At 43.9% G+C, this 12,057-nt stretch overlaps 1 protein-coding gene across 3 annotated transcripts in view; it reads right to left on the bottom strand.

Annotated features, from left to right (window-relative positions):
- Positions 1-5,982: 5,982 nt before the first annotated feature.
- The window catches only part of GOSR1 (golgi SNAP receptor complex member 1), a 28,668-nt gene continuing 22,593 nt past the window's right edge, over positions 5,983-12,057 (bottom strand). For 2 of the 3 annotated variants that reach the window (XM_015646898.3, XM_015646899.3), the window contains exons 8-9: positions 11,048-11,130; positions 7,506-9,859 (exon numbers count right to left, since the gene is read on the bottom strand). In XM_015646898.3, the coding sequence (XP_015502384.1) occupies positions 9,735-9,859; positions 11,048-11,130 (208 nt within the window). In that variant the 3' untranslated portion in view covers positions 7,506-9,734. Of the gene's footprint in view, positions 7,480-7,505; positions 9,860-11,047; positions 11,131-12,057 lie in introns of those variants that run through there. The other variant, XM_033518905.1, reaches the window with a different exon arrangement.

Genomic DNA, 12,057 nt, shown 5'->3' with positions numbered 1-12,057 from the left:
GAGCCATCAGCCAGGGTTAATTACTCACAGCCATGCAGATCCAAGCTGACACCACACTTCAGCTACTCCCATTTTACACCAAGGCTGGCTTTGCACAAAGCCTCTCTTTTGCACTCAGCCACAGCATCTCCCCACTGCTCACCCAGCAGAGCCAGAGGCACTGTCTGCACAAGGGCTTTGGCAGCACAGCTGGGATTGCAGGGCAGGTCTGAAGAGCCACATTTATTTGTCCTGATGGAGACAAATGCAGATGTTAAAAAGCCCAGTGTAATTTACTCCCCATGATTCAGCAAAGCAAAGAGGCTTCAGGCTGGTGGTACCTGTGTGCAACAAAAGGCACAGAGAGGTCTTGGGGGGACAACTTTGAAGGAACAGATGCCATTTACATCCCAGCACAGGATGTCTGAGGCTGCTTTAAACCATCTTCAGCCTTCTTTGTGCATTGCCTAAAGAATTCAGCAAGCCAGAAGACTGAGCAGGAAAAAAAAAAAAAAAGCAAAGCATTGGCTTTGTCCTGGAGGAGGATTTATTTGAATCACATAAAAACCCCCACTCTGTGGAGAGATTCCCCTTCAGTGGTGAGATTCCCCCTGGAGCATCCTGCCCATGTCACCACTGCAGCCGGGCAGATGCAATCCCAGACTTCAAAGGCCGCCGCCAGCCCGGGCTCTGATGTTCCACCAAGGCAGTGCCAAGTTCTTTAGCTCCTGTTTTATTAATACCCTGCTCTGATGGGCTCATGTATAATAGATTCACACATGAACAGCAAGAGGTTCACATCCAATTTCCACGATGCATACGTTCTCTGCTGAACACTATGGGCTTCCCCTTCATCTCCCAGTGTTTGTCCCCACTGATGAATTTGCATGAGTTTGGGGTTCAGGCAAAGGACAGAAAGTTGGGCCACCAGTTCCTCAACTGGTTTCCATGACTTTGCTCCAGTCAGGAGCTAGGAATCAAAAACACAGGGATAACATTTCCACTTCATCTCCTAATGCTGGCTGCTGTTGAAACTGAGCAGCTCAGGGATTCCTTGGGCTCTCTCAAAGCCTCTCAGGAAGTCATTTGGGAGGTGATGGAGCCCTGGGCTCAGCAGCCACAGGAGGAGAGCTCAGGGCTGCAGAAGTGCAGAGAGACTTGGTGATGAGCAGCACATGAACACCCTGGCTCTGCTGTGCAGAGATGCAGCCCCCAGCATGGAGCCAAAAAGAACAGATTGCACCCAGATTCTCCCAGCTCACGGAACAGCTTCTTAGCTGCAGAGATTTAAAAAAAGATGAAATTTGGATGTATTGTGGACATCTTCAAAATCTGAAGCAGCAGCTAACTGAACACAGTCCTGGTAGACAACAACAATAGAACAGAAAAAAAATTAATTTGTCTTTGTGAGGGTGCTGAAAGGCTCAATCTTCCTGTTTTCCTACCCAGCCCCAGCCCCTCCTTTGCTGGAGCTGTTCTGCAGCTCTGCACTTTGCATCCAGCCCAAAGCTGTCACTGCTCCCCTGCAAACGCAGCGGGAGCTACACAGCCACAGCTCCCACATCCCCAAAGAGACTCTGAACCAGGAGTAGAGCTCAGCAGGGAATCAGTGGGGCTGGAAAATCCCTCTGAGATCATCCAACCCAGTATTGCCATGCTCATCACTTTACCATGTCCCCAAGTGCCACATCCATGTGCCTCTGAATGCTTCCAGGGATGGGGATTCCATATGATCCCACATGCTGGATGTTTCTATCACATCTCAGAGTAATTTTTTAGTCAGACAAGACATGTTTGGTAGACTCTGCACAAGTTTGGCTCAGGTGGTGAGGATTTAGGATTTCTGTGTTGGAGGAGAGCCTGGCGTGCCCAGGTAAGTGGGAACTGCATCAGCAGATCTGCTTTAAATCAGGATTTTTGCTTTATGGTGGTTATTGCTGGATCCTTCAGAAGATGAAACATCTTAGGACACCTAAAATACAGAAATGGGGATTTCTCCATGAGCTCAGCTACCTTGTTTATGGGCTAAAAAAACCCAGCCGATGACTGCTGGCCCTCATTGTTTCCAGTTTAGCTGTGATGTGAGATGCTATTCTTGGTCAAGAGCTGCCAATGCTTCTGAAGCTTGTGAAGTTGTTTGCTTTAATAGCACACAGCATGAAACAAAGCAAAGACTTCCCAGTAAAATGCCTCCTTTGCTGAGCCTGCTGCACCTCGCTGCCTCCTGGAAATGTTTAATTACAGGCTGCAGATTCCAAAGCGTTTTCTTCCACTTATTTGATCTCGGGTGAAATTTCATAAAACCTGTGTTTTATCTTCCTTCCCTGCAAGGATCAGTGCAGATGGATCACTTAATCAACTCCAGATGGACAGAAAAATAGCCCAGTCCCTCACACCCTGAGCTGTCATTCCTCACTGGTCTGGAGCAGCCAGCCCAGGTATGCAGCAAACAGCAGTAAAACAAAAGGAGCTCCTGTCTTTAAAGCAATGCTCTACTTTTACCTTGATGTTTGACTGCAAAACAAAGTGAGTATCAGCTGAATTGTCCTAAAAAATGAGTTAACAGCTCTTCTTCCCCTGCCCAGAACTCCCAGACAACCAGCACTCATCTCCCAGGGGTACAACTACAGAAGGAATTTGGCTGCTGAGTTGAGGAACAGCATTTCCTGAGGAAGAGTGGGAGAGGCTCATTCTTCTGGGGTGTGGTTGTGGCACAGGAGGGCCAGCACTGACTCCAGGAACTCAGGTTTTCCAACACCAAACACACACACACCTGAGTGAATGAAAAGGATCCAAATACCAAAATCCCCACAGCAGAATCCCTCCTTTGCCCTCCCAGAGTGACACAACTCGATCTGAAAGTCACCCTCAACTGTTACAAGAACTGATCATCCCACAGCATTTGCTGTTTTTTTATTTTAAAACAAATTCATCTAAGCTAGAGAATAGGCTTGGAAATTATTTACATTTCCTGAAATGTTTGGAAAAACAGGAAGAGCTGGCCAGCAGATCCTGCTGTAAGGAACACACAACCTGGAGGTGCAGTTGCTTCCCAGTACAAAGATCTATTTATGCAGAGGGCATAAACACCAGGAATGGTCCCTGCTGGAGCCTGAGCCCCCTCCTGCCTCTTTCCAAACTTATTTCTTTACATAAGCAGTGTGTGCTTTTATAGACCTGAGTCACAAACCTCCCCACCTCAGTAATATTTTGAAGTAAATTTAGCAGTGGTGATACATGCCTGACCTAGAGGGAATTGCATTTATAGCACAGCAGGGAAACATCCACATTTCCCCCCTTCTGCTCTTAGGTGTTGTCCCACATCAAGGCTGACCAAGCCCCAGGATCATTCCAGCCTCCCCTGACAGTGAAAGTGGGGGACACTCAAAGGATCCCACCAGGTTCCCACCAATCTCCAGCGGGGGCAAGGCCCTTGAATGGTCCAGCTGCTTTTTAATGTAATAAATTGTGGTTTGTGTGTTAAAGCTGGACCTGCCAGGGCCACCTGATCAGCACTTTCCCAGCTACTCATGATTACTTTTTACACCTGCAACATTCCTGAGCATCCTGCAGAGCCTTTAGAAAAAGCTCCCTTTAAAAATCTGATGTTTCAGCAGCATTTCACCCTGGAAGAAGCCAGATCAGCACAGGTCTGGAGCCGGAGGGCTCTGTAGCAGATGACATGCCCAGGCACAGGAACCACAAACATCTTTGGGAAGTTTCCACTGTACAGCTGGCAGCTCAATGGGGCTTTGCAACCTGCAGAGAGGAGTTTCTATTTTCAGTGCAGCTTTAGAAAGACAAAAGATGAGGAATACTGTCCCCACTTTCAAGAATTCTGCATCAGACGGATGGGTATGGGCAAGGGAGATAAGAAAAGAAACAAAACATTGAAACCCTCCTCGGTTACAGCGTTTGTGGGAGAGCCCCACGCTGTGCTTGTGCACTCAATGGTTACCAGTGAATTTCCTTCAGGTTTGGCTTTGATTGATAAGCTTCAATCACCCTGGACAACCCTTCTGGACTTCAAAGGATGGATTTTTAAGAAAGAAACAAAAATTATGAGACCAAAAATAAATCCACGTGTTTGAAGTGTCTACGTGAAGCCAAACACCCAGGAAGGAATGAAGGGAGGAGAACTGGATGGGCAGCACAGCAAGCAGACAAAGCAACACAAGATGAAAGATCTGAACAGGCACAGTGAGCAGGAGACCTCTCAAAATCCCACCACTGGCTGGCAGAGGGTCCACAGGGTGCCAAAATCAAGACAACCAGAAAATAACCCGCAATGAGAGAGTGGCAAACGCTGTTTCAGGGGTGCAGAGGCTCAGATTTACAGCCAGGCTCCTCCTGCCTCACTCGCAGCGCTCTGGAATCTGGGTTAGCAAAGCCTCAGGGTCCCACTAGGAACAAAGAACATGGGAAGGGCTGTGACAGGCGAGGATGGAGCAAGGGAAGAGCTGCAGCACACGCTCCAGCGGCCCCGACAGCTTGGGAAGAAGGGGAAGATGAAGGCGACAGCAGGCTCCGAGTGTTTAATGAGCACAGCCCAGCTGCCAAGGCACAGGCGCTGGCAGCACAGCTTTGCTACCTGGAGATGGTGGATAAAAGGCTGGCATTCAGGAAATGGGAATACCAACTGTAAACATCGAGGTTTTCTATTAAAACACTCAAAAAATCAAGTTCACGGCGCTGTACACCGCCCACGTTCGGTGAAAGGGAGGAAACAAAGGCGCTCCTGTCTCTCTGTGTGAATTTCTAATGGAGTGCTCGATTCTCTTTCAGCAGGAATTCTGCTGCTGGAATGGCAGCGGGGCCGAGGGAGCAGAGCATGGCTCATCCATAATGCAGGAACACCCACTGCACCGAGCCTGTCAGGAAGGACAGCACTCCTTAATATGAACAACAGTAGTCTGGGAGGCGGATGGTTAAAAATATATATCCTATGCCTGTGCCACTATAAATTATTGACTCTACAGAGAGCTGGAAAAAAGGGATTCAGTGCCATTAATAATTTATTTTCTAATCCAAACGAAGATGGAATTTTATGCACCACTTATTACCAGCGCTGCAACTGGAAAAACTCACTGCACTTCCCACAATCTGAAACCAGAACTGCCTTTCCATTTTCAAAAGTTTTTTTGAAGTTTCTCCCTTAGCTTGAGACATACAGCAAAGCTTTTCCCTTGGGAGAGCATCTGGTCACTCCTGAATATTTAGTAGGCATAAGGATACAGAGATGTTTCTCTGCTTTAAAGCAGTGTTTATATCCACAGCACGACAGCTCTGTGAGGAGAAGTCTCTCTCTTCACTCCCAGCCTCATGCACAGACAGGTATCAAACAGCTCTGCTGCTCTGAGAATACAAATTTGGAGCAGCATTGAAAGATTTAGCATTGATTGCTAAAGCACCAGGCACAGGGGGATCCTTCAGGCATGACACTGCCTAGCTGAAACACCTGAGGGAGGTGGACCAGACCACAGTGGTGCTGGAAAACCACAGGGTAAACAGAGTCCTGTCTGCCCTGAAGACAGAAATTCACACAGAGAGGTCTTCCTTTTTAACACTTACCTCTAAAGAAAACCATCCCTGCTCCACTTGGTGAAGAAAAGCAGGGAAAACCACCCAGAGTGTAATCAGGTAGGAGATGAGCCCAGGACTGCACATGCAGGCAGGAGGAACACATCCCCTCAAACCATTTTGGGTCAGGAAATGTTGCATCACATCTGATACTTGATATAAAACCTGAGAAACACACGGATTTGTATGTCCAGGGACAATTCCAAAGGGGTGAGATGAATCCTCTCCGCATCTTCCCTGAAGCTTAGGCAGGCAAAGATTGTCAAGGGGAGAAAGAAGCAAGCACCTTGCTTGGAATTCTAATTTATTATTAAATTACATATCAAAGCCTTTTATTTAAATACATACAGAGAATGCACAATAGGTGAGAACAAAAATAATTACAATTACAATAGAAGTTTCAAGAACATGTATGAAAAGAAAAAAAATAAATCAGAAAGTGCAATCAGAAACTCATTTACAAGGCCTGGGATGTTTTGTGAGAAAGGGCTTTGTTTTGGGTGTAGAGTGTTTATTTAAATGCTTTCTTCAGTACCACACAGACCAACAGCTCCTTTTGTACTCAGAACTAAAACATCAGCACTGGTTCAAATGTGCAGTGACAGGAGAGGTGCTGGGCACAGAGAGCACTTGCAGATGTAACCTGGAGGCTCAGTGTGTCTCACTTCACTCTTCTGTCCTGCACATTCCATAATCCAATTCTGTTATACAGAGTTTCAGAAGCATTTCCTCCTTCAGCACTCACAGCTATTACCCTCTCCTTGTCTCAAATAAAAGCTTTGGGACAAAACCAGTAAAAATAGGAAAAGGTCATGCCTCATGTGATCTTGGGAAATAAGTTGCTACATTTAGAGAGTTAAAACTCTCATTCAGTGGTGACTAAATGAGCTGCACCATCAGAAGTAGTGGAGCAGCTTTGGCTCCCTGTGCAGCAGTTCTGGGAAAGCAGCACCTCAGGGGACACAGCCCTGGAGGACAAGCAGTGAACAATTCACCTGACACTTTCACATCTGCTAAAAATCTAATTTTGCTCTTTCATTTTCAACATCCAGCAAGGAACTGACTCTTCTCACATTAATCTTAAGACAATGCAACAAAAGGACTTCCAAACTACAAATGAAAAGTCTAGTTGATTCCTCAGTGCCATGAATTCAGCAGGAATTTATACCTGACTTTGATATGCAAAACTCCTGAAATCAATACTGGTTAAGAAAAAAAGGTTGCCCAGGAAGGTCAAAGCCCTGGCACTGCCCAGGGGAGAAGCTACAGCTGTGAACACAGCTCTGGGTGCTGCCCAAATGCCATTTGCTTTGCTGCAGAGCAACCAAAGACTGAAGATCAGGTGAAAAAAAGTCTAAAGAACAGGGATAAAAATATTCCCACCTGTGTGAAGTGTGGCATCGTTACCAACACGATCCTTTGTGCTCCAGTGCCTGGCCAGGTTTGAAGAAGCTGCTTGTCTGGGAGGAAGAATGAAGCAGAAATTGAGGAAGAGTGTCTGTGTGTGTGAAACACACCCTGTAGAAATACCCTGGATTTCCCACCTTCATTTCAGTGCTCAGCAATGATTTTCTTAGCACTTAGCTTCTGTTGGGTTGAGTTAGGAAACCGCCACTTTGGCAGGAATTGCAGGAATGAGAATTCTTTAACCGTCTCTTTTTTCCTCAGAGCAAGAGGAACAACACAGAAGGAAAAACTCCAAGAACACATTTAGCAACAGGAGACACACAAACCTGTATTTTGGGATTTGAGGCAGAATGCTACAATCCACTGTGTTCATTTTTCCAGTCCATTGTTCTGACCACAGGCTCAGGCCATTAGAGATGAATTATGAGGCTGATTCTCTTGAATTTGGAAGTCTTTCCCTGGGCCAGATGCAAACACACCCCTCCAGGGAGCACAGCACAACACCCGCTCACTCTGCCAAATGATGATGAAGGGAAAACTCCAAAGATAATTAAATGTATTTTTCAATACAAAACTGACTCAAAACCAGCACAAACAAAAACCATGGAGGGGCTGCCAACACCAAAACCGTTTCCAGTAAAGCTTTATCAGAGATAATTCAGCATATTTCCATTATTTTTATACTAAAATATATCAGTTCCTTCATAACATTTTCATAACATGAAAATTCAATTATGTTTACATATTATTATAATCTACATATTTTCCATAGCAGCTTTTTTTCACAATAAGATTAAATATATGCACCAAATAATCAGTTATGTCCAATAAAAAGACTTGTTATAAGATTAAATAAATGAATTTATTTACGGTACTGCAGATCTTATATTGCCAACTATAAAGCAACCAAATCCTACAAATCCTAAACAGATGCACAAGTGCTGATCAGGGTCCCTTAGGGTGGAGGAGGAATCAAAGAAAAGGCAACAGGGAGAAGAAGTTTGATCTCCCAATACACAGATCCATTAATAACCCTCCTTTATCCATCAAGCTTTTTCATAAACCCCCTTAATAAACACTTCATCTCCAAATGGGAACACTCCCAAATCAAGCAAATAATCACCCTTTATTTCAAATACAAGCCCCACAGTTTTACACATATTAATTCCAAATGCTTCCAAATCCCAAAGGCAGGATGGCTGATTAGAAGCCCTTGTTGACTTTTTTAGTACAGGGTTATTAAGTCTTCAAAGAAGCCTTTAAATCCAGACATTTTGGGTGTAACAGTGTGGGTTTGCACACTACACAAGTCTCTATTCCCTCCAACTCACAGAGGACTATAAAACACTATAAAACAGAGTAAAAAATTGTGTCTGTCCCACTGGACTCTGCTCCAGAGGAGAACCTGGGGACTGTGTGATATTTGTGGGTGACAGAATACACAGAATCTGCTAGGAGCACTGTAAGTGGATTGTGAAGAGAGTTAATCAAGTTCTTAGAAAGGTATTTCACTGCCAAGGCTTGAATTTATTGGGTTATGATATGACAGATGGAAAAGTGCTGTTGAAAGAGCAGAAAAATCTGTAATCTGGGAAGCTGAAGTATCAAAGCCACTGCAGATGTCAGCTTTGTTTACAGACAAACAACAGGATTCTTTTTGCCTGTCCAGACCAAAAAGAAAGTGTTTTTTCCCCCCCCAGGTAATGGTAAATAACACTTGTTTCACTATTCATACATTCAGCTCTTTGCTAGGAGGAGTTATGTCCAAAACCTTTGCTCACAGACACCTCTGCCTCAGCTGTAACCATCATTTTCATTCCCAATCAACCATTTAGATAATATCCTTCTTACTACACTATCAGAGGAACTTCATCTAAATTACAGTATAGGCTTTGTAAACAGCTTATTGTGTCTTTATAAAGATCTTTATGATGCCAGCCAAAATCAAAGTATTGGCACCCAAAAGATTACTTCAGGTGAACTCATGTTTGGTCACTTTTCAGATGACTGAACACTTGAGTAAACAGCTGCTGGGATACTGTGTTCCCTTTTTACACAGGGAGACTTGGTCAGTCCCCTTAAAGCCACAAGAAATCTTATGATCTCCCTCAGAGGGTACTTTATTTGTATTCTGTGCAAAAAGTGAACAGAAACCCCCCTTTATTTATTTTTTTTTTGTTAACTTTGAAAAATTTGTGTGAAGCACAGTTTTCACAGCACAAATTATGCAGAAATAACTAGAATTTCAAGTTAAAAGGAGTTAAAAAGAATGACAGAACATGTATTTAGTAATGAAGCAACCTGAAGCCTTAAAGCTGCAATATTCATCTCTCAGGGTGAAATTCAGTACTGGGCTGGGATTAGAAGGAAAAGCCTTCCTGCTGAGCTTCCACCCAAGGCAAATTTAATCCTTTCCCACTCCCCAGCCAGCACCAAACCTCCCCAGCACTGCTCAGCACTGAACTGTTCCCCCAGTTCTGGTTAAGCATCCCATGGGCACTTACTTTGCAGTGAGAAAGGGAATTAAAGACAAACAAATCCCACCAAATTTAACCCAAAGGAAGGTGAACAGCAGGGGAGGAGAAACACTGCAGCTTCAGCCCAAGCCCAGTGTCACAGTCTACCATCAGAAGCTCCAGACATCATGCTGACAGCCCCAGCCACAAGCAGGCTGTGGAAGTCTGATGCTTCCCCCACTCTCTTTTCCTTGGCTGGGAGGAGGGAAGGTGGTGATGAGTTTTAGCAGAGTCCAGGGGGTGAAACATCCATCAATGGAAAGCATACAAGAGCAGCAGGATGGTGCAGATGCCGATCACGCTGCCCAAAATGAGGGAATCCCGTCGCTTCCGGAGGTTGATCCTTTGGATCAGGCTGTTCACTGCTGGAAAACGGTCTTGGAGGGGTCTGAGTCAAGGTCATAGCAGCAAACAGGAATTCACCAACAAGCTCCAGAGCCTGGATGGGGAAATGCCAACACTGCAACTACTCCCAAGTGGGAGGAAGCAAGAGCAGTAAACCCTGATGGACAGGGACAGGATTACAACTGCACTTCACTGACTGCAGACCAGCAGAGAAAAGGGAACAGCCCAGAACTCACAGCCTTTTAATCTCCAAAATGTGAGGCTTAGTTACTTTTAGTAATTGTGTTTAAATGAGAATGAAAAAAAATGGGGTGGTTATATAAAACAACTCTGGAATTTCTTCAAAGAGATTCTGTTACTGGTGAAGAGAACAACCAAAGGCATTTGACTGAGAAAATTCTGCACACTGCATGACCCACACACTGTGCAAGCTCTGTAAAACCAGGAGGATGTAAATCTATCTCTTAATGTACAAAATACAACTGCCAACAAGACAATCAGCTTCAGATCTTTGGAGTCAAGAATCTTTTTAAGGCCAAAGCTTATGGAAATTTCATTGAAATGTTCTTGCCAATTGCTAAGAACTGTAATGAAATTTCTGGGTTACCAAGATGCATCTTTCCAGGATGTCATGTGTCTGATCAAGCAGTGCTGATCTTGTCCACTAACAAAAGGAAAGGAGTAAGTGGGAAAACCACAAATGTGCCTGACTTGACAACGTGGCACAATCTTTAGACAGAATATCCACAGAAACCAACAAGGCAAAGTCTTAACACAAGGGTGTGACAGACAAGAGGATACTCAGGCCCTGACTACTCCTAGCTGTAAACTACAGCAAGCAGTGATGAACACCAAGCTTCAGCTTTTTTGAAAGGAAAGAGCAGGACTTGAAATGAAACTATACTTCTGCAAAAACATACAGCAGGGAAGGCCATGAAATGCTGCTGCAGACCTCTACCCAAAAATGATGTTAATCTATAATGTGTATAAATGCAGTGCCCAAATTTAACTGAAACCAAATTATTCACCCTATTTACCATAAGATGCTTCAGTCAGGTTATCAGGTGAGACTGATAAAAATCTGTCCTGTTTGTAACTGGTGACAGTACAGGTCATGGAGCCACTGACACTGCTGACCCCTCAAATGACAGAGTGAAAAATTATACCATAACTCTTCTTAGGCACAGGCAGCACCAATTTTTAGGAAAACAAAAGGATACTTGCCAAGGTATTCATCTTGCTTTGTATTGACTTCAACATCCCTCTCTGCGAAGTCATATTTTCTTTTGTTGCCATGGCAATGCTGGGGAAAGAAAGAGGATCGAGTTGTTGGTGCTAAGAATAATCCACAGCTCACACAAGAGGAGAACAAGCAGGCAACGCTTCTTCAGAGGACAATGAATGGGGTGAAGCAACATGAATGAAACCACAATTTTTCCATTAATCTCTATCTTTTACAGTTAAACAATTTCAGTTTTATATAAACTCTTAACAGGGTGAAACACAGATTTCTTGAAACAGGCAGAGTTTGACTTTTCTCCTCTAGCCCCAGTGAAAACTGGTATTACCTTATAAGCAACATAAGAATTATGCTCTCATGGCATAAGCTTTAAATTTAGAAGTTTGTTTCATCCCAAATTATGCTTCCATCACAGCACAGAAAAAACTCCATTTCTGAGATCTGGTCCTAATTAAGAATATCCCCCATGGTATAGAAGTTCTCATTTTCTTTGTTTCTTTACCAATACAGGCAAACATGAAACAGAATTTCCCATTTCAAATTTAAAATGTTTTGGAGGTCAGTAAAAAGCAATTCTGCTCTTAAAAATAAGATATTAAATGAAGATTGTAAAGAATTTCTCAGTTGATGAAGTTTGGGCTCTGAAGACACAGTGCCTGAGAAAGAAAAATATGGCAAATACTGCTCCCCTTGCTGGCATGTGTTTCAAAAACACATAAAGCAGGGCATAAATACAACAAAGCTGCATAATAACTCAGGAAAGTCACCTCTACTGCTGTTGACTTCATCTACAGGAATACCAATGATTAAAACAAGTTCTTGGATGAGTTTGTGAGCCTTAAATATGGAGGGGAAATATTCTGGAGGAGTGAAAGTTAAGTGGAACAACACAACAGATAAATATAAGAAAAGGAAACTGAAGCTGTCATTTCAGAGGCAGGGAAATGTGAAATGCTGCTTTCACCTGATACAAACATACAATTTTTCAGT

Source organism: Parus major, chromosome 19 (genome assembly GCF_001522545.3).
Source record: "Parus major isolate Abel chromosome 19, Parus_major1.1, whole genome shotgun sequence".
Lineage (NCBI taxonomy): Eukaryota > Metazoa > Chordata > Aves > Passeriformes > Paridae > Parus > Parus major.
Note: the sequence above shows the minus strand (reverse complement) of the source record. Positions and strands in the feature narration are given on the sequence as shown.